Source organism: Camelus bactrianus, chromosome 10 (assembly GCF_048773025.1).
Source record: "Camelus bactrianus isolate YW-2024 breed Bactrian camel chromosome 10, ASM4877302v1, whole genome shotgun sequence".
Taxonomy (NCBI): Eukaryota; Metazoa; Chordata; class Mammalia; order Artiodactyla; family Camelidae; genus Camelus; species Camelus bactrianus.
This window is the reverse complement of record NC_133548.1, coordinates 67,444,553-67,467,780: the sequence shown is the minus strand read 5'-3', so window position 1 is coordinate 67,467,780 and position 23,228 is coordinate 67,444,553. Positions and strand designations below refer to the sequence as shown.

The window sequence follows — 23,228 nt, the reverse complement described above, 5'->3', positions numbered from 1 at the left end:
GGATCTGCACCTGTTTGACCCTTGAGATGAGACTGTAGCCCTACCTTGTGAAAGACACAGAGCCAGAGGACAAGTTAAACCACATCAGGCTTCCTGACCCACAGAGACTAGGAGATAATAAATATATAAGTTTCCTCCATTTTGCTCATATCTTCATGTCTTCTATATTTTCTACAGAGCATATCTTCTCTTCTTCTTACAATATCATGACTTTAAGTTTTTCTTTATAAGTTTCATGTATTTTATTTTCCTGTGTTATTTTGTGATTAATTTAACAGGTTGGTATTCTTTTTTAGGCAGCCAATCCCTATAGTCAGTCACTATTTGTTTATTCGGGTCCTGATTAATCATTCTTCTTTGGAATGGAAGTCAGTTGAAAGACAGAGTCTTTTGTAACCCAATGTTGAAAGTCATATTCCACGACTTTTGACATAATCTGTTCTATGTTAGCAGGTTACTAGCTTCAGCCCACAGTGGAGAAGGAATTACACTGTAAATACCAGCAGGTGGAAATCACAGTGACTCATTTTATAGTCTACCTAGTATAGGTGTCATCATATTAGTTTCATATTTTATATTTTATTTATTTATTTTTGGTGTATATATACAATGGAATATTACTCAGCCATAAAAAGAATGAAGTAATGCTATTTGCAGCAACATGGATGGGCCTAGAGATTATCATATTAAGTGAAGTAAGTCAGACAGAGAAAGACAAATATCATATGATATCACTTATATGTGGAATCTAAGAAGAAAGATACACATTCTATTTACAAACCAAAAACAGACTCACAGAGATAGAAAACAAGCTATGGTTATCAAAGGGGAAAGGGCAGGTATGGAAAATTATGGATTGGGGATTAATAGATACACATTAATATGTAAAGATAGATAAACACAAGGATCTACTGTATAGCACAGGGAACTATATTCAATTCCTTGTAATAACATATAATGGGAAAGAATCTGAAAAGAAAAAAAAAAGTATGTATATGTAAAACTGAATCACTTTGCTGTACACCCGAAACTAACATTGTAAATCAGCTACACTTCAATAAAAAATTAAAAAACATATTTTATATTTTAATAAATAAAATATCACACAGCTGAGGTCATCTCTCTTCCCTTTCCTTGTACCACTTCCCTGCTCTCATTCTCCCTTCGTCCTGAGAGGTAAGAACTATAGTCACTTGCTATACCAAGTTATGTTTTAAAAATTGAATTATACATATATATATAATTTTGATTTTTACTTTTTTACATAAATGATATCTTATTATATGTGATATTCTGTAAATTTCCATGTCTACTAACCACCATATTTTATATCCATTTTGTTTCATAAAGATATGGTCGATTCATTTCAAAAATTTTAATTTTCCAATGAAAAATACAATTCATGTTCACATTCCCCTTCTGATGGACATCTGAGTTGTTTCCAGTTTTTTACTATTAAGCCTATGTTGCAGTGAACATACTTCTATATTTCTTGTGTATGTGAGGGACAGTTTCTCCAGGTTGTAGATACAAGAGTGGAATTACTTTCCCAAATTGCTCTGCAAACTACAGTTTTATGTTTCTTAGAAAAATCTTAGCTCTACCTGGGGGACTTCTAGGCTTAACTATGAGCAGGAGTGGGATGACTTTCTATTCAGGCTCTGTTAGTTTTCTCATTTTTCACAAGAGCATGTCAACCCCAGCTTTATTCTCTATTAAGGCTAAAGGGAATTACCTGATAAAAGCCATATGTCAGGCTCTTGTCAGAGAGAACAAACTCGAAGTCACATCTAGCCAAGGTCTATCAAATGCTCTGATGAGAAAACAACACTCAGGGAAGATTCCTTGGAAAATACTCAGACTATCCGTTCTCCCTGATACTCTAAATATGGATTAAACTAGAGTAGCAGAGGACTTGGATTATATTAAACTGGTTGCCAGCCTGAAGCCTTGCCACTTTAAGTATGGTCCACAGACCAACAGCAGAAGCATCACCTGGAAGTTTTTTATAAATGTAAATTATCTGGTCCTACTCCTGGTCTATTGAAAGGGGATGCATTTTAACAAGATTCTCAAGTGATTATACGTACACTAAAGATTAAAGAAGGAGCACAGTTTTAGATAATTACTTCTAATTTTGTCATTGATGGTCAGGTTTCATCTGCCTTTATTGAAGTACATGAAATTCAAAGTTATGTACACAATACGAATACTGTTCAGGTTACTGGCCATTACATCAAGTAATAAACTGGTAATGAGGACCCTCCAGAAAAATTTGTCTGATCTTAGTGTCAGAAATAGCTGTGTTTCTACTGAGTAACCATTTCATTTCAATCCTCAAAACAGTGGGAAACGTGTAACTGACCAGAATTTCTTTTTCCTTAACTAATTACCCCAAATGGAACTGACCTATGACAGGTATATAGGCTTTTACAGTAGACACTTCGAATTAGTCTTAAGCCTGGCTCCATTATATGTCCTAAAAGTTGCTGTTTTCATCATTTTCATGTGTTTTAATTCATATTTCCTAACTGTATTTTATGTATCACTGTGAGCCACATTAACTTATATTTGAATCAGGAGAACAAAAGAATAGAACACTGGCTGGTACCAAATTATATCAACTACAAGAGTTATCTCATAGTTCTGATCACTTAATGTATTCTAACTTGGTGCCATCTCATAAAATAATAAATGATTCCCAAAGGCCACAAATCCTAACAAATCTCTGCCTGATGAATATGACATCAGAGTTAATGTAATGGATTTTTTTAAAAAAACAATTTATTTTTTAGATCAGTTCTAGGTTCACAGCAAAATTGAGAGGACAGTAGAGATTTCTCATATACCTCCCACCTGCACACATGCATACCTCTCCCATTATCAACATCACTCACCACAATGGTACATTTTTACCAAAGATGAACCTACACTAACACATCATAATCACCAATGGTCATAGTTTATGTTAGGGTTCACCCTTGGTGTTGTACATTCTATAGATTAGGACAAATGAATATCCATCATTACGATATCACTCAGAGTATTTTCACTGCCCTAAAAATCCTCCTGTGCTCTGTTTATCATCTCTTCCCCTACCCCCAACTCCTGGTAACCACCAACCTTTTCACTGTCTCCATGGCTGTGTTTCTTTCCAGGATGTCACATCACTGAATCATACCATTTGTATGTAGAGTCTGAAAAGCATGTAGCCTTTTCAGATTGGCTTCTTTCACTTAGAAATATGCATTTAACTTTCCCACATGTCTTTTCATGGCTTGATAGCTTATTTATTTTTAGCAGTGAATAATGTTCCATTGTCTGGATGTACCACCATTCATTTATCCATTCACCTACTGAAGGACATCTTGGTTGCTTCCAGGATTTGGCAATGATGAATAAAGCAGCTATAAACATCAGTTTGCAGATTTTTATGTGGGCATAAGTTTTTCAACTCCTTTGGATAAAACCAAAGAGTGCTATTGGTAAGAGAACGTTTAGTTTTACAAGAAACTGCCAGACTGTTGTCCAAAGGGGCTGTACCATTTTGTATTCCATTAGCAAGCTACAAGAGTTCCTGTGGCCCCGTATCCTTAACAGCATCTGATACTTTCAATTTCTGGATTTTGGCCATTCTCCTAAGTGTGTAGTGGCATCTTATTGTTTTAATTTGCATTTCCATGATGACATACATATGATGTGGTGTATCTTTTCACATAATGATTTACCATCTGTTTATTTTCTTTGGCGAGGCATCTGTTAAGGTCTTTCGGCCATTTTAAACTCAGGTGGTTTAATTGCTTACGTTGATTTTTAAGAGTACTTTGTATACGTTGGATAACACTTATTTATCAGATGTGCCTCTTGCAAATATTTTCCTCTAGGCTGTGGCTTGCCTTCTCATCCTCCTGATATTTTCTTTCACAGAACACATTATGAAATTTTAAAAACTTGTAAATACTTTGAAAAATGAAACATTTTAAGGCACTGACACTATGCTTATATACAATTTAAATGCCAACACTATAAAATGATGCTCCACATGTCAACAACTGGCATAATGATGAGACATGAGTTTGCCTGTACTTGGTACCACAGCCTAATTAGACATTTTTAGGATTTTCCCAACTAGTTTAGTTCTTGCAAAATTTGATATGCCTTGTCCTTTATCAGTCATAACTGAAATGTAGCCCACAGTGAACTGGACTTAAACTTAGTAGACGTGTGAGTGAAATTTGCTGAACTACTATTAGAAGTGTGACCTTGTCAAAGGTACTTATCTGCCCCTGAGTTTCCATTTCCAAAGAAGATAGAAAGAATATTTACACATTTCACATATTTATTGATAATATTATTGATATACATGTTCCAAAGGAGACTGGGACAGAGTCCGGTAATAATCGAGCACTAGCGCTCCTCTCTGTTAACTAACCTTGTATTGTTTTGTTGATCCAAAAATGACAAAGTTAGAGAACATTTAGAAAATACTCAAACCATAAGGTTAATAGCTGCAGAGTAGTCCTTAATTTAACTGATAGTGTTGGACATTTAGATTACTTCTTATTTTCCACTCATAAATAAAGCTAAGTGTGCATTGTTTATTTCCTTATGCAAAACACATTTCTAAAAATAAAATATGAGATTGAAAGATATGACAATTTTGAGGCTCTTGAAACTCATTGTTAAATTATCCTTCAGAAATTTTATATTTTTTCTTCTGATGTATGAATTTAGTCTTAATCATAAATCAGAATTGTAATCAGGTACAATTAAATCCTTAAAAAATTTTTTAAAGATGTGTGCAACATAAGACTAACTTATGATCAAGATGGCCTTAACATTTTTCTCAGGTTCACTAAACTTTTGACACGTTTCCTCTTGACTATGGTCCCTACCCCACATTTTCTTAGAGTATTTACTTTAGAAAGCCTGCAGTTATAAATTCCTTCTTTGCATCTGTGAGACATTAATCTTCACCCAGTCTCTTGCCAGTTTTAAAACTCAAGAATATCTTTTTCAAAAACATGGGTGTCTTTTTTTTTTTTTTTGAAATGTAATCATCAAGAAAGAGAGGGTCCCTATTTCCCAGTCTCTGTAGAATGGTAAGATCCTAACTTCAGTAAGCACCAATTAGTAAATACAGATGGCCTAACTCTTCCTTAATATTCTCCACATTTCCAAATCCTAAAATCCACTTTCTATTTCAGAGGCATGAGTCTAACCTCTTTCCTTGATTGCAATAAGCTTAACTCCTATTGCAATGGTCTTGAATAAAGTCTTCCTTACCTGTTTAACTCCAATAGGTACAATTTTCCTTTAATACTTACCATCTTGTTTGAAGGCATCTGAGGAATGATAAAGGTTGATGGGGGAATAATAATGTTGAGCTGCCCCTCTCCAGCTCGGTGAAGAAACACTCAGTGTTCCTAATGAAGGACTGCTGTGTCGTGGTCTAGTCTTTGAACCGTAGAGGGATGACAATGAACTTTTCTTAATTCTTAGCAAAGCAGCATATGGAGTAGAGAGACCAGGAAGAGCTCCAGAATATTCTGTAAAAAAAAAAAATTATATATATATATATATAAGGTGAGTTCTGAGGAGACTCACTTTTAATGGAAATTTTTCTTCTGAAGACATTGTTGAAAATCTCCTTTGGAGATGAAACCAAGTGAAAATGACAGTGGGAGTGGAAAAAAATAATATTCTATATATATATTTTAAAATATTTTCTGAAAATTCTACTAGTTATAAAGTTGGAGTTCTGCAAGAAAGAAAGAAAAAAAGGCATGAAGGAGGAGAGAACAGAAAAGGAGAAGGAAAAAAGGAAAAAGGAAGGAGGGAAGCAAAAAAGGAATCTACTCAACTTTTAATTCTTTTCTTTGTAAGGAATATATAGGAATTAACTTTTTTGCTTGCCTTGATATTAAAATATCCATTTACATACTTTAAATCAGTTCCTTCTTTATTATTTAAAAATAAGAAAAAGGGGAAAACAGCATTATCAATTACACTCTACAAATATAGATTGGATCTCCATCACTTAAATTTTATCATGTAGTAGGATCAAATTCACTATGGAATATTAAAAAAACAACTGGATGAATTTGATTTGTACCTTTTATACATATAATTTATATAATTACATTATCAAGTAGAAATAGTATTTTGAAAATTCCTACTTTTATTGATTATTCAGAAATATATTGCCCATATTTTATTTTAATTCCCAAGATCTTTTATTAGAAAAGATACGCACAGTGTCTAAAGCAGATTGTACAAAGTCCTTTATAACCACAGGGAAGTCAGTTTGGCATATAGATTAAATGTTGAAAAATACAAACTAATTATGATAAATTCTAAAAACCAATTAGGAATTTGAATTTTTCCTATGTCCAATGTCAACTGAATTTGACAACTTATTGAACTTGGAAATACTTTTAGGAGTCAGATATTTTTGTTCATGGTATTTGATTCGAAATCAACTTAATGGATGTTAATTCAATATTGGATAAAAATAATTTATATTTGTGAGTAAGTTTCCTCACAATTAAGATTATTTAGAATCATTATCCTGTGTCACAGAGGTATTTTGGAATACATGAAGCATTTCTGTGATTTGAAAATAATACTTCAGGTGTTAAGCATCAAATTAAATTGAACATTTTCTGTTTTGTGAAATTGTAAATGTAATTTCTCTGAAACTCAAAAAGGCATATTTTTAGATGTACTCCACCTTTAAAATGAGCATGATATGTGTAGTCTAAGCCCATCAGGGGCTGTTAAGAGATTCATGTCCTTTCATTTTTGTGTTCAACCACAAGTCTGGTAAAGGTGGATCAATTTTAGCTGAAAATAGCTAAGCTCTCTTGGGCAAAGTATATGAGAACAGATTATGGGTAGACATAAAATCTCCCTTAAAACCTGAAATTAAATGCAAGTTTTGACACCTAGAGGTGTGTGGTAATGAAAAGAGAATGTGTTTTCCTTTAAGGTAGTTTGTAATTGTAGTTTCTAAACCTATTCATTTCTCAGTGCAGTCTGTTGCTCTGTGTTTTAGCTGCCTACCTTGCTCATATATAAAAAGAAAAAAAAAAAAAAAAAAGAACTGTTCCCTGCTAGTGTTAAAAATTAAAATGGAGAATGAGAATGTGGTTTATAGTTCTTAAAGCTAGAGAAGGGTAATTAATGGAAAACTGGGAGGGTCATAATGAGGCTCAAAAAAGCCAGGATCATCATCATGCTTATAAAACATACATACATATATATATTTAAACAAAATACATACAGTCCAAGTGGTACAAAAATTGGTTTATGGCACGCCATGTAAATAGAGATGAGCCAAATCCTAATTTGGCTGCATGCTTCACAACAGGACTTCATTTGTTATGTAATCAGCTGCTTCTGTTGCAGTGGATATGATTTTTTCATCAATTAAAGTGAATCCAAAGCTATTACTAGAAATCTGACAATTTATTCATTCACTCATGTATTCAAAAAGCATGTAATGAGAACATAGTAAGGGATAAATGCTAGGGATATAGTCAGCCCCCCATATCTGCAGGTTTTGCATCTGCAGATTCAACCAACCACAAATCAGAAATATTTGGGAAAAAATTTCCAGAAAGCAAAACCTGAATTTGTTGCATGCCAGCAACTAGTTACATAGCAACTATTTACACAGCATTTACATTGTATTCAGTATTACAAGTCTAGAGATGATTTAAAGTATTTAGGATAATGTGTGTTGATTACATGCAGACACTAAGCTGTTTTATATAAACGACTTGAGCATTCTTGGATCTTGGTATCCACAGGGGGTCCTGGAACCATTCCCCTGTGGATTCTAAGGTAAAACTGTATTGCATCAGCCTACAAGGAGTTTATGACCTAGTGGAGAAGAAAGATCACTATGTGTGCAACTTTAATTCAGTGTGACAGAAAAGTAAATTTGAAGGCCTATGGGCTCCCTTCCACTGCTGGAGAATCCTCTCATTCAGCTTAGGGCCATCAGAAAATGATTTTCCAGATGAAATTCTATCTAATCTGAGTCCTAAAAGCCCATTAGTGATTAACTCAGCAAAACTGTGCAGGAAAGGAAGATATTCCAGACAAAGAGAAGAAAGTATATGAAGACTTGGAAAGGAAAGGCGGCATGTCATACTTGGTAGATGGAAACAGTCTGGAGCTCAGAGTGAGGGAGACAGGTGAGAGAAGAGGTGAGGCTGGATAAGCAATCAAGGGACCACTGGTGAAACGCTCAACATGTCATGCTAAATGGTATGACTTTGAAATGACAGCCATGTAAGTTTCAGAACGATCACACTGGCTGAAGTGCCATTTGGACCAAAACAAAAGGAAAAAAGACTACTGAAGAGTCTAAAGCTGTAATAAAGACAAAGAGTGGTCAGGAGTGAGGAGGTGACCATCTATATGGGAATAAAATCAATAAAATTGTTGACTGATTGAAATGGAGGCAAAGAAGGGAAAGTAAGAGACTGGGGATGGTCTGTGCTGCTGGCATTGGAATGTGAATGCAGGAAAAGGCATGTGCTCTAGGAGAAAGCTCCATAACTCAGTTTGGGGCAGGCAGAGAGCTAGGGGTGCTTCCAGGGCATTCACGCGGATTATCAGTTTCTTTAAACATAAGGGCCCAAGAGAGATTATTCAATGGTAGCCAAGGAGGTGGTTATAAAAACTATGAGAATTGATGAGTTTGTCAAGGAAACAGGTAAAATGAGATATAGAGTGTTACAAATGGAAATCTGAGGAGCGCCAGCATTTCAAACAAAAGGGAAGGTACTGGAACCTGGAAAAGAAAGAGGAAACGCAGAAAAGTGGGATGTCACTGAAGGGGAGGAAAGAGTCTTTCAAAACAGATGAGGAAGCAGCTGACAGTGTCAAAGACGAGTGGGGAGAAGCTGCGCCTGCAGAGGAGAGGCCCAGCAGTACCACAGCTGTCCTGTTGCTCCGCGTACAATGCATGGTGAATGTGCGGTGGAGTCAGAGTCACGGGGTCAAGCCTGGAGCCCCTGTGCTGCCACTTCCGTTGCATCAGACATAAAGGGACCTTGGCCTGAGCCTGTGGACTCCATTCATCTTCTGGCCTGAGTGCAACTATTAATTCAGTGACATCTCCTTTCAGGGGCATTTTTAATTCTTCTACCTGATGCCCTTCTAGTGTCCCAGCCCCTTTTTTTTTTCTTTCGGACACTCTAATTTTCTTACTCTGCAATCCCAGTTCTGGGGATCCTCAGCTCTAAAAAATAGACATATTAAATAAATGGAAAAATGGTGCTTCAATCATAGGGCTTTTATATTTACATCTTACCCTCTGTCCTCCAGCTCCACACCTTCTTGGACTTTCTGATGATGGTGCTCCCTATTTCATTGTGAAAGCAGAAGCAATCAGAAGAAAGGGTCCCTCACATGCTCCTGCCACCTGTATGTACTCTCATATACTCTGCCTCGTGTTCAATAATATGCTATGAATGAACTGTCTGTGCATCTATTAAAGGCCACTTGTATGCACTGAATTCTGTTCCATCCCATCTTAACTGCTGAAGGATATTGTTCTAGAAAATCCTTTGTCTCCCCTTCAACATCGTCTCCCTGTGAGATCACTTCCATACCTCCACAGAAATTCCTCTAACCTGAAAAACAGCCCCTTTGACCTTGCCATTTCCTTCTACCTATTTTCCTTTACAGCAAGACTTCTTGAAAAGAGCCCTGGATGGTCATTGTGTTCAATTCCTCTCCTCCCATTCTCCTGTGAGCCTATTCTAAGCAGCCTTGCCTAAACCACTCCGCCACAATGACTCTCTTCAAAGTTAACAATGACCAAGTCACTGCTAAATCTAAAGGTCAGTTATCACTCTACTAGACTTATTAGCTGACTAACTGTTCCTTTGTTCTTTAAACGTTTTCTTCATGTGATCCCAGGACTACAATCTCATGTTTTTCCTATTTAACTGGCTACCTTCATTTCCCTTGTTAATTTTTCTTTGTCTGTTCTTATTCGGTTGTGTTTGCTCTTATTTTGTTTGTTTGTTTTTTAGATTCCATATATAAGTGAAATCATACAGTATCTGTCTTTCTCTGTCGGACTTATTTCACTTAGCTTGACACCCTCTAGGTCCATTCATGTTGTGACATATGGCAGATTTCGTTCTTTTTTACAGCTGGGTAATAGTCATATATATATATATATATATATATATATATATATATATATATATATATATATATATATATATATCATATCTTCTTTATCCATTCATCTATTGATGGGCACTTAGGTTACTTCCATATCTCAGCTATTGTAAATAATGCTGCAGTAAACATAAGGGCGCATATATCGTTTCAATTTAATGTTTCATAGTGACTGCTCCAATCTACATTCCCATCTGGTGGACAGAATTGAATATTGGACTTACTCCTTCCAGGTTTGATCGGGTTACAAGATGAAAATATAAATATCAAATTTCAATACTCATTTTACTCTGAGGAATTAAAAAAGCAGAAGGTGGAAGGGGAAGTTAGACTTCTGTTATCCTGACAGGTGTATTTCCACAAGTAAGTTTCTAAGAAAAAACTCTGGCCACTGATGGAAAGCATAGATCTACAGAAAACTCAATGCCTATGTATTCTTGTGTTTCTACTGGACAAAGAAAGACCTATCCATCTTTTATCCATATTCCTGTCCAGGGTTTGGAAGGAAAAGTGACTCATAATTTCTTGCCAGAGAAATCCTCATTAGTTGCTCAAACTTTAAATGAATATCTACACTGAAGATGTCAGTAAAATCTAGTTATGTGTTAATCATTTCTTCTTCTATGTTCCCACTTCTCATACATCAGACCTTAGGGAATGTGAATTACAGTTATTTCTAAAGTGGTCTAGAGATTTTGAGATAAAACTCAATTAACCTGGTGCTCTCACACCATGAAATTCCAGCTGGAGGTTGGGTAGGAGTAAATATTAATGCCTTCATTAAATATTTCCTAATCAAATGACCTGGGACAGCTGAACTTATATTATTTAATAAAATTGTAGTCTATTAAGTCAGAATGACATTGCCACCACTTCAGTCTTGGAATTAATAGCATTGTTTTTCATTACTTAAAAGGTCACTTTATGAGTATAGCATTGTTATTGAATATAAATAATATTCAAGAAATGATAGAAGGACCAGAAGTTCTTATGATAATATTTGTGAATAAATAAAGATAAAAATGTCGATACAATAAAGGATACATTTAAAAATATTTAACCCTTTAGTATATTTAAAATTTGCTGCATTTTCTAGTATCAAGCAAACTTCAGAATTCTATCTTTGTTCCTAAGTGTGAAAAACATGTGCATGAGGAACTTAAAGCCCTTAAAACATTAATAACAAAACTAGAACATCACTATTGGAGTCTGTATTTAAATCTTTTCTGTCAATTATCCATACAGTGCTCTTAATTATTACATCTAAAGAAGAGTAAGCAATACCAAAAATTTATGAAATGACAGGTCTTGATACAAATTCATTTATAGCCTATAGTTCTAGTTTGATTTTAAATATTCATTTGAGCTTCTATATAAAAAAAATAAATAAACTATAGCACCAGCTGATATGTGATGCCCTGAGGAATATTAATGCTTAATCACTGGCTCATAAGTCAGAAGAGCAAAGAGTGGCACCGAATATTGATGACACAGTGTACAGAAAAAGTAGAAGTCATACAATATCCAAACCCGCAGTGTGACTCAATTTGGCATCAAAGTCAGCATTAAGAAATTTGATATCTGACCTTTTTCAGGGTAATTGCTAAGGCTGTCCTCTCTTTGATGAGAATTAATGTTAACTGTGCAGCTTTAGCCTGCTACTGTTTTATGAAGCTTGCAAGGATGGATGTAACACCTCAGTGAAGCCAGTCGTGTGAAGCATATTTAGAAATGGTTAATAATTTATAAATAAGGTGCATCATTTCCATTTGGTTGTCTGCATCGATGGCAGAGGAGAGTTTCAAAGAGCTCGAGTCGGAGGTATTCTATGTCTCAGTTCAGCACTTTCTTCAAGAAATGTGTTATGTGTAAACTTTATAATGTTTTAGCTGCAGGAGCAAGAAAGGCTGTACAAAGGATGAAATTTACCATTTTTAAAGCATCAAGTTAGGCATCTAAACTGTAGTTCTTGGATACAAGGAACAATTTTAACAGAACTGCATTTCTAGTGCTTTTTACAAAAGACTTAAAAATAGACATACTTACAGGGTAAAAAGAAACACAGCTCTAAATTATTTCTACTACTCTTTTTTAGGTACACTAGGCTTTATTTGAAATCATAATTTAAGATTTGGAGAACTTGATCTTGTTTTCTACATTTTAATGCTCAATTTTAAGCACAGATAGACCATGAAAGTTATTATACCTTAATCTAGGTATAATATATGCCTTTTTTGGAAAAAAAAAAAAAGCTTCTTACAGTCTTTTTGTTTTGTATATTTTTCTCACTATTGTTAAGTTTGTAAAACTATAGTATTTAGATGATATGTCTTTAAATTACCAGAAGCATAATGTGTGATTGCATTAAGTTGACATTTCTTTCATAATACGAATACTCTTTTCTGATCACTGAGCAAATTAGTAAGAGAGATAGTTATGAAATACAACCAGATTAATTTAGTGATTAAAGAATTCGCTTTTGTTTTGGGTAAAGGTTTCGGTAAACTTTTAACTCTGTAATGATTACATTAGCTTTTCCTTCCTATTCTCTGGGTATTTAAGACAGATCAGATAGTATTTAATAACAAATCAAATAAAGCTGAAATTAGTTAGCAGTAAAGACTACACTTTAAAAACAGTTAAACAAAATGTCTTCCCTTCCCAGTTTTACAAAAATATTCTGTGTGAATCTTATGTCTTTATATGCAGTGATATAAAAATAAACATGTATGCTTCATTATGTCCAGTATTTCTTATGATGCGGTTTAAATCCTAGAATCTTTAAGATATGAGTACACTCAGTCTATTGTAGATTTAGTGATGCAATTCAAGATGGCCAATTACATGAGTGGGATTTTAGAGCGCTGAGAATAATCTTGAATTGTAAGGCTACACAGGCACACATAACGCAATGTGTGATTTAGCATTTATTCTGTATCTCAAATTGAAATGTAACTATGGAAATACAAAACAGCAAGAAAACGTAATCTTTGCCTTCAGAGAGTTCTTACAAACTAAGAGAAGAATAATGCAAACTTCAGGGAAACCAGTTTATAATTTGAATAAAACTAGTCTGACACTGGTAGCCACTCAGATAAAAAGCACAGCCACAGTTTTTGAGTACAAGTTGTTACAGGGTTTAGGGGATGTGTGGGAAGTGATTTTTATGCTTGCAAAGGCTAGAAGCCATATAGCAATAAAAGGGCACAATGTCACCCTCCCTCATTAAGAAAATAAAAGTTTCTCTCAGGCCAGGAATCCTCATACCACACAGGCACTATCTTGGGTAGATATGTGTCTCTCTAAGGAAGATGGTAGGGTCCAAGGAAACATCCCACTGGACCAGCCCCTACTTTGTGCAACTGCTCTGAGCAAATCAATTTCCTTGTATTTTACCATTAAAGACATCCCCATGTTTGTCTTCTTTAGCTGTTCCTTACTGCCTTTCCAGTGATCACAGTTTCACTGTGATGTCCAAGCCACAAACCACAATATTAAAAAGGAGAGTGAGGGGAGTGGAAAGGGATAGACTGGGATTTCAAAATGTAGAATAGATAAACAAGATTATACTGTATAGCACAGGGAAATATATACAAGATCTTATGGTAGCTCACAGAGAAAAAAACGTGACAATGAATATATATATATGTTCATGTATAACTGAAAAATTGTGCTCTACACTGGAATTTGACACAACATTGTAAAATTATTATAACTTAATAAAAAAATGTTAAAAAAAAAAAGAAGAGTGAAATGGGTGCATAATAGAATTACTGTTCAATGTAGCTTGCGTGGGAACACCTTAGGAAGACCCAGCTGATACCAATCAAAATGGGCTTGGCATTAGACACGGAACTTGAACTGATGTTTGAGCATACCTCACAAATGGAAAATAAGCATTTTGGAACTTTGTTCATGACTTTAATTTTACTACTTAATGCATGAAAAAACTTCTGGACATCACTTCAAGGGGAGTTAGTTTTTGAAGTCCCCAGATGACCTCATTATAAGGCAATGTTTCTTCAAGGGCAGTCCCACAGCTTTGACCCCAATAACCATACGCTAGTGAGGCACATACTGGAATATCTGGAAACTGTACAACTAACAGCAATTTCTTCAAAGAAGAGCTCAAAAGATAATTTCTCAATGACATTTTAGCAAAGTTATGTGAATTTTCATTTAACAGAAGAATCACTTAAGTTCACTCATCTGCTGTGGTTGTGGTATTCTAGCCTACTGACAGCTCATTTGGTCCAGTTACTGAGTTAAATAATGATAAAGACATCGAGCCAGCTAAAACATTGCAGCTAGATTCAGAATGTCACCCTCACCTTTCAGTGTCTCCACATCTGCCTCATCTGTGGCACTTACACAATATCTAACAAACTCTATTTCCAGAAAGCAACTCCCAGCTGTGGAACTGCTATTTCTCAGGTACTTACATATCACAAACTCTATTCATTTCCAACTCCAAAGTCTTACTTACATTTGAATTAAATTTCCAAGGAATAGGCACCTGGTACCTTTTAAACCTGTGTTCATTCCTTTTGGTTTCGCAACACCATTTATTCTTCTGGTATTGCCTTCAGGGTCAGAGGGGTTCTTCTCTTAATCACTTTCCTTATGGAATAAGTTATGGGGTACAGATTCAAAGGAGAAGTGGTAACTTAAGTTTCTCATGAAATCTAATTTTAAGCTTTCTGATTATAAAAGTAACATATGCTCACTGGAGAATCAAAATACCTTGTGCAAAAACAAACTGATGTTTTCTCATTTGAGTTATAGATAGATATGCCAACAGAGACACACACATATTTTTTGTTTTGTTTGAAGGAAACTGGGATCAGTTTATAGACACATCTATTTTTTATTTAATATTATGATTTTTTAATCCTGTTACAAATGCTCTTCAAAAGCATTTTATTGCTTACAAAACATTCCAATGATGTGTTTTGCTTTCATTTATTAACTACGTCCCCATGATTGGATTAATTTATCTGTCATTTACAGGTTTTCTCTGCTATTGGGAAGTAGAGCATTCCTCTGAGACCTTTCATAAGCTGAAATGGTATAGCGTGAAGAAGCAGTTACCTTAGGACACATCTTGCTAACGGATACATAAAACAAACTGAGATACAGCACAGATGCTCATAGACACAGTTCAAAGTTACAGCGGCCTGATGCCGCGATGCTGAGCGCAGTTCTCAGGGAAGGAGCTTGGCGGTGCCACTCTCGATGTTCTGGGTGCTACTCTGCCTCTATAACAGCTAGGCTCACTGCAAATAAACGTGGAACACTATTTTTCCCTTCTGCCATTTTTTGCAAAAGTGAAAACCTTCTTTGGATTTTTCTTCTGTTAGTGAAAACAAGTACTAATGTGGGTCTTTTGTAAAAGTAAAGTGGTATAAAGCGAACTTTCTCAAAGCAGGGGATATCTGTATAATGCTGCAGGAATATCTTTGTACATAAATCTTTGTGTGACTAAATCATTTCCTTAAAAGAATATCATAGAAGTGGAATTTCTGAATATGAAAATAGTTCTAGTTAGGATTTTTTTCTAGGTGTTTTGATTTAATTATACTCCTGCTAGCATCATGAGACAGCAATAATTTTTAGCATTTCATTATACTTTTATTCAATTTTATTAGACAATTGCAACATTAATTATCCTTTTAAAAATGATAGTGGAAAATTCTGTTCCACCATTTCCTGAATTTGCATTTTGATTATTGGTCATACACTTCATTTTTGATATGTACATATTTCCTCATTGAATGATACATAAAATAGTTTCCCTTTTTTTCCTATTGAGTTGTGATTTCTTTCTTTTTTTTTTTTTGATTCTTAAAAGTGTTCTGTATACTATGATCACCATGATTCCATCTGCTGTAGTGTTCATATTAATTTGACAAGAGTGTGCTATAGAAATCAATTGACATTTTTATGTAGGTGAATTTATTGATCATTTTCTTTACAGTTCTCCTTGCTTTTGCCTTTTGAATTTACTTGTGACCATTTTGAGAATCTAGATTTAGAAATATGAGCTTGACCCTAAAAGCAACACATATATCTAATTTTCTCTGTGTCATTTTCAAATGCTAATTTAAAAGGAATTTCATATTAGCATAAGATGATGCAAATTTTACTTACTATTTTTTCTTCAGAAAAAAGGGACAAAGAACTTTAAGTACTATTGTAAAGTTCAAAATATTTTTAGAATATCTAAAAGGTGACATCAATTATATATTATTTTATTTCTTTTATTCTTATGTCAGGTACAAAATTGCCTGAGATAAAAAGGGTTGATTCGTCATGGGATGGAGAAAGTCAGTGACTATTTCATCCAAATTAACTAAAAAAAAAAAAAAAAAAAAAAAAAAAATTAGAGCAAATCCCCTGGCAAAAAAAAAGCTATTTAAATTGCACTAAGAAGAACCTTTCAAGACTTGTGTGGCCCCATGTGGTTTTATAGTAAAGGCAAACCTGCTTTACAAAATAATGTTTTAAAACTTCATATTATTAGTGGTACCTTACATGCCATCAAAATATTTCTTCTTTAAATTTTATTTGAGATTGTCACTAAGCCCATTTAACACGTTAGTGCTGAACACAGTTATGGCTACAAGTTTTAATTTCATGACAATGCAAAAAATTCTGACGTTTGGGGTGACATTTTTCTTTCTCTCTCTCTCTTTTTTTAAATGACAGTTGGTCAGTGGCTAAGGCTCAGTGACATTTATCAGCTACCTAATTAAAATGTAGACACTTATAATAATTGCAAATGTGACCTTCATTTGTGTATTTTTGCTAGCTAGCATGTTTAGCCAAATGTCACAAAAAACCCTAATCCGTTCTTTCCCATAATGTTTAATTATATCATATTGAAAGTGTTCATTCTTCAGTTACCATGGTTTATGAAATCACACAGCTTCCCTGGGAAGCAGGGAGCTATAGTTCCAATACCCTAACGAGCAGTGATTGCAAGGCTGTGTCTACAAGCCGCCAAAACAACTAGCTGAAAAGTGAAAATTCATTAAATTAACAAGTTAGTTTGCCTTCCTGATGCCAAACAATAGCTCTGGCTTGTTGTTCTCTTTACAAATAAGGGATTCACACATATGGGCTCAACTGTTTCGGTTTTCTGTAAAAACAGCTCAGATCGCTCCTCTAGCCTTCAGATCTTTGTATCTAATTGCATGGGGGAGTTCTCCTCCTGGGTGTTCCACAGATATTTGCAACTTTAACTTAATCTCCATACTTTCCAAGTTCTACATTCTCCCTACCCATAAGCACCGTTTTAGTGGACTCTTTTCTCCTAAATTTCCCCCAGATCCTTCCAGCTCCACAATTCCACAAAAGTAGTATCTCTAACATAGAAGTCTGATCATGGTACACGCCTGCCCAAGGCAAAGCCTACTTTTAAACCTTAAAGGCAACGCCTCTTTTTCGTCTGAGAGACAAGGCCCTTCTTACCTATATGTCCAAATTCATATCTTCTCTTTCCTGTCTTCCTTTTCTCAAATTTTACCCAATCACTAACAAATTACCTACAGTTTCTCAAATGAATTAGGTCATGTTTCTTTTTCAGCCTTTGTACTTGCCAGTTCCCTAAATGCTGTTATGTGTTAATCATGAAGCACTGAATATTTTATTAAGGTGTAATTTGGGGAATATTCCATTTATATATAACTAGTCACTGTTATTTATAGAACTAAAGGTTCATAAAGCATTTTATTTTAGTTTTTAAAACATAATTCCGATTCAAAGATGGAATAAAACATTTAATATATGCATTTATTTTTTATTATATGCTTATAAAATATTTTAATACTCCTACATTGAGATTGTATCTATATTAAATAAACATTTAGAGTTGATGTAAAGATACTTGTTCTTCTGAAACTATACTTTGCATGTAGTTATGAGATTATAAATATGAAATTAAATCTATGACAACATCGAAGTGTATGCTAAGATTTTTTTACCTTAAAAATACATGCCAATGTAATATTAATGTTTAGGTGAACCCACAGAATTGGGATAATTGATACGTTAGGTATAATTTTAGAATGTGTTTTTGAAGAGCAGCAAAATAGTTTCACTCTCTGTGAAATCAGGATAATATCAATTACTTCACAATGGTTGTCCTGAAGATTGTGATACTACGTATGCATTATCAAGTCTATCATCTGATACAAAAAAGGAAGTTTACAAATTGTATCATGATCATTCTTTTTATTGATCATAGATTTTTATCATCTTTATTTATTTTTATTTTATTAATAAATATACAAAAAAGGAAGTTTACAAATTGTATCATGATCATTCTTTTTATTGATCATAGATTTTTATCATCTTTATTTTTAGTTTATTACTAAATATACTACTACGACAACAACTTGAAATTAAAGTCAGTGCAATATGTATCTCCTAACTCTTCAATGTATGTGGAACTGTTTCTTATCATTATTTTTGCTTTCTTAGGCCAGAAAAATTTCAGCTTAATTAGCACTGTTTTGGGGGTGGTGGTGTTAGATTTTATATAATAATATTAAAGAAAAAGTTTAAAAAGAAAACATTAAACCACTACATTTTGGGGGCCTTTTAATTGAAAATTTTGGTCAGAAAGTCATCTAATATATACTACTCAAAGATCTCTGCTGATGAAATCTGAAATTGAGCTCCCTTAATATCTCAAATAGGTTTTTGAGAACTAAAAGATTAAAAACATGCACGTGATATAATTGAATTATTTTCTACTTTTATTGAGGAGAAATTTAATCTGGCAAAGAGGTGGTTGAATAAAATTTTTAACAACTACATTGCCTAGTGATAATTATTATATGCATTTTCTCACGGGAGCCCTTAGCAGAATCTGCATAAATAGTAAGAGTTCTCATCTGCTGCAATCATGTAAAAAGTTGAATTAACCCCCTCACAGGGCCCAACACAGTTCTTTGTACATGGTCAGTTCCAAAAAAGTATTGTTGAATAGAACAGAAACCTAAAAGCCAAAAGAATGTTTGATTTCTTATAATAGCTCATTACAAAAAAAAAAAATAGTATAAAAAGATAATTTGCTCGTGAGTTCTACAATTAATTAAAGAGAGAGTCCTGCAGCTGTATAAGAATTTATATATCCAAACAAGTCCTGTCCTTTAAAGTACTCACTTCTATTATGGATACTGGCTTTTACTACCAAAAACAGTTTTTAAGCTCCTATTTTTGAAGTGGCCTCTATAGTCTTATGAGTTTATGGCTACACATTGTTAAAGAGCAGCTTTATTTACAATAATAAAAAGCAGTAAAACTTAGTGAGCAGACAGTATTCCTTAAAGGAGAAATTCAGAGTGAAAGATAGCGAGGTTAAGAGAACTGAAAACAAGTTGATTCAGGGGAAACTGTACAAACTTTCCGCATCAGGGAGACACAGAAAGAGACAGAGCATAAGAAGTGGAAGAGAGATCTAGCAGATAAATCAAGGCACAGTTATCGGACGTTTTGCATTCTTTTAACCATGGAAGTGAGATGAGCCTAAAACACAGAGGGAGTTTAACCAAGTTACGTTAAGATTTCAGTAAAGGCTGTATAATTCAGACACCATCATTATAATGGTATTATGAGGAAAGAAGATACATTAAACTAATCAGAGTTGCATGTGCTCAGTTAGCTCCATATTCTGGCAAAGGTTGGAGATAAGTTCTTTAGGGATTTAAGTTATATAGGACGAGATCATGAGTGAAAATTTGGGTTATGTATCAAATGCTTAATTATAGGTATATCTGCATATCTTATTTGATTTGTTTTTCTACTGGCTCTGGTCAAAGTTAGTGAAGACAAATCATGTTTATCTGCATCATCTTGATTCTTATACATGGTAACATATTTTCCTTCTCTAAAAGAAAATGGAATTGCTAAGTGTAAAACATTTCTGTTCTACATTTCATTAAGCTTATTAGCAATTACAATTCCTTGATTAGAATGGTCAACTTTATGACACAATGTAATATTGAATCATTCCTTGGTCATTTTTTTTCTTCCTGGTAGAAACTACTTTCTGTTTGGAACTAAAGCCTGAGGTCATAACTCAAATATAATCTCACTGCTAAAAATCCAAGTTTAACATTTAACTCAAAAGTGAAATTTTTATAAAAATTTATCTCATATGATGAAATAAAAACATTGTTAAAGTGGAAAATAAATATAATAATGTAATTTATGGAATCTTGAACTGATCCTAAATTCATGGTCACTGTATCTGTAAAGGAATAAACAAACTGATTGTTTTATTCAATGAAACACATTTTCCCCTTTTTTAAAGATGTATTTATGCACATTTTTACTCTATGCCTCATTCTTCTTACCTCGTTCATTTCTTCCTTGATTTCAATGATCATCTTAAAATCAATATTAATATTGATTTTTTAGAAGTAAATGAAAAACTACTACCATTCCACAACACTTAAAATATTTATGGGAGGGAGCAGCCAAAATGACAGAGTAGAAGGATGCTCTCAGCTCACCGTCTCCCACAAATACACCAGGAGAGACGTCCACGGACCCACCCATTCACTCAGAACACCTGCTGAAATTTGACAGAACATCACCTTCTGCAAAAGACAAAATTCGTCACAAATCTTGTAGGAGAGAAAAAAAAAAGGAGAAAAAGGAAACTAGTGTAGGCCCTGTCCCATGGGGAGGGAGCGGCAAAGGAGGACTAGCTCTTAGCTGGGACTAGCTGGGACTACCCCTCTCCAACGGAGGGGTCAGCGGGGGACAGAGGGGGGACCTCCGAGGCTCGGATCTGTGCACAGCAGCCCTAGGCCGACAGAACTAAGAGAAATGGGCACAAAGGGTCCTGTGACCCCCAGCCCTAAAAGCCAGCCAGCTGGGGTGGGCTGGGACTGGCTGTCCTAGCTGGACAGAGGGCTGGGGCCAACTGCACAGAGGCAGCCTCAGGGGACTGCAGTGTGCTGTGCGCTGCGGCTGGGAGTGGGAGTGTACACAGAACAGAATAGCCTGGTCCCCTCATAACAAAAATAGAAAATAAAAAGAAAGCAACACTGCTGCTGTGTGTGAGAGGAGGGGTGCAACATGGCTGGGACTTAGCCTTTGTCTCCACAGGCCTGCAGCACCATATGCTGGTGTGCAGCTCCCAGGCGGAGGTGGGGTTGAAATCTGAATTGATACCTGGGTGACCCACAACTTCATAGGCTGGACTGAGATTTGTTTATAGCCGCAGGCAGAGGAGGCCATTTGCTATGTGTGTGCCTTTGAGGACCTGCGCCACTGAGACAAATGAGCAAGAAGCAGAATTCCGGCATGCAGCGGGGGCGAGGGCTCTGGTGTCCCCCAGATTCAGTGCAGACATTTTCTGCGAGTCCACCTACTATGCACAGACATGGCACTGGGGACAGCGCTGACCCTGTAGCTCAACCACACAATCACTGCAGGGCTGGGGCCCTGCCAGCACAGGCCTCTAAGACCAATAAGTGGAATTCGCACAGCGAGGGCGACTGCAGAAGCAGCATTTGGGGACAGCGCTGACCCAAGAGTGTGTCACAATTCAGGTGTGCAACCCAGAAGTGAGTGGAACTGCACTAGCAGCTTTGAGGGCAGAGAATCTGGAGGAGACCAGAGCAGCGAACTGATATTCCCACGGCTCAAGCAAGGACAAGGGCAGAGTCAACAAAAAGTACTTTAGAGCTCCAACCCTGCCTACCACACACCACAGCTCAGAAATGGGTCTGGAGGCCTCCATTCCAACATAAGGGGAACAGAATCGGACCCTGTCAGGGCTGTGACAACCACAGAACAAAAAGGAGGCCCCACTCAACAACCAGGGCAGGCTCTGACCACCACACCACCAACCACACCCACAATCAAATGGGTAACAGCCAACACACACACAGAAGAAAGTAGTGGCAACCATCCAGACTAAAAACAGACCTCACGACAAAATTATTAGAGGCACACAATCTACACAGGAATGCATCCTCTTTTTTTTTTTTTTTAATAAAAAGTAAAACAGCCTTTCAAGACCACAGTAGACAACTGATACTCCATAATCCACACTGCCAGAGAGATGTAAGTAAAATTAAGAAGCAGAGGAACTACTCTCAATTAAAAGAACAAGAGAAGTCCCCTGAAAGAACAATCAATGAAATAGACCTTGATATTTGACTAGATTATGACCTCAGAACAGGGGTGATAAAAGCACTGAAGTAACTAAGAGAGACTAGAAAGAGAGAAAGGGAATACTTTAAAAAGGAAATAGGAATTAAAAAAAGGAGCCAATTAAAAACAGAAAACTCAATGTCTGAGATAAGAGCCAAGTTAAAGGTAGTCAAAAGCAGACTAGACAATGCAGAGGAATGAATAAGTGATTTAGAAGACAGGATAACAGAAGTCACCCCATCAGAACAGCAGACAGAAAAGCAGATAAAAACCAGTGAAAGCAATGTAAGGGAACTATGGAATAACATAAAGTGTTCCAACCTCTCATAATAGTGGTCCCAGAAGGAGAACAAAGGTGATTGAACAGGTATTTGAAGAAATCATGACTGAAAACTTCTCAAACCTAAAGAAGGAGTCAGATACCCATGTACAGGAAGTACAGAGGGTCCCAAACAAGAAGAACCCAAATAGACATACACCAAGACCTAGTAAAATTAAGATGATCAAGGTTAAAGATAAAGAAATGATTCTAAAGAAAGCAAGAGAAAAACAAAGAGTTAGTTATGAAGGAACCCACATAAGGCTTTCAGCTGATTTCTCAACAAACACGGCAGACCAGAAGGGAGTGGCAAGATATATTCAAAGTTCTGAATGAGAAAAAGCTGCAACCTAGGATACTCTATCCAGCAAGGCTATCCTTCAGAATAGAAAGAGAGGTAAAGAATTTCACAGACAAGCAAAAACTAAAAGAATTCAGCAATACTAAACCTATGCCAAAAGAAGTATCGAAAGTTACACTCTAAATAGAAAAGAAGCATGACACTATAGAAAGGAGAAAACCA

General features: G+C 35.4%; 1 protein-coding gene across 1 annotated transcript in view; it reads right to left on the bottom strand.

Moving 5' to 3' along the window:
* Positions 1 to 23,228, bottom strand: part of CNTN5 (contactin 5) — a 1,016,845-nt gene that overhangs the window by 394,866 nt on the left and 598,751 nt on the right. The window contains exon 4 of the mRNA XM_074372920.1: positions 5,328 to 5,549. Coding sequence (XP_074229021.1) covers positions 5,328 to 5,549 — 222 coding nt within the window. The remainder of the gene's footprint in view (positions 1 to 5,327; positions 5,550 to 23,228) is intronic.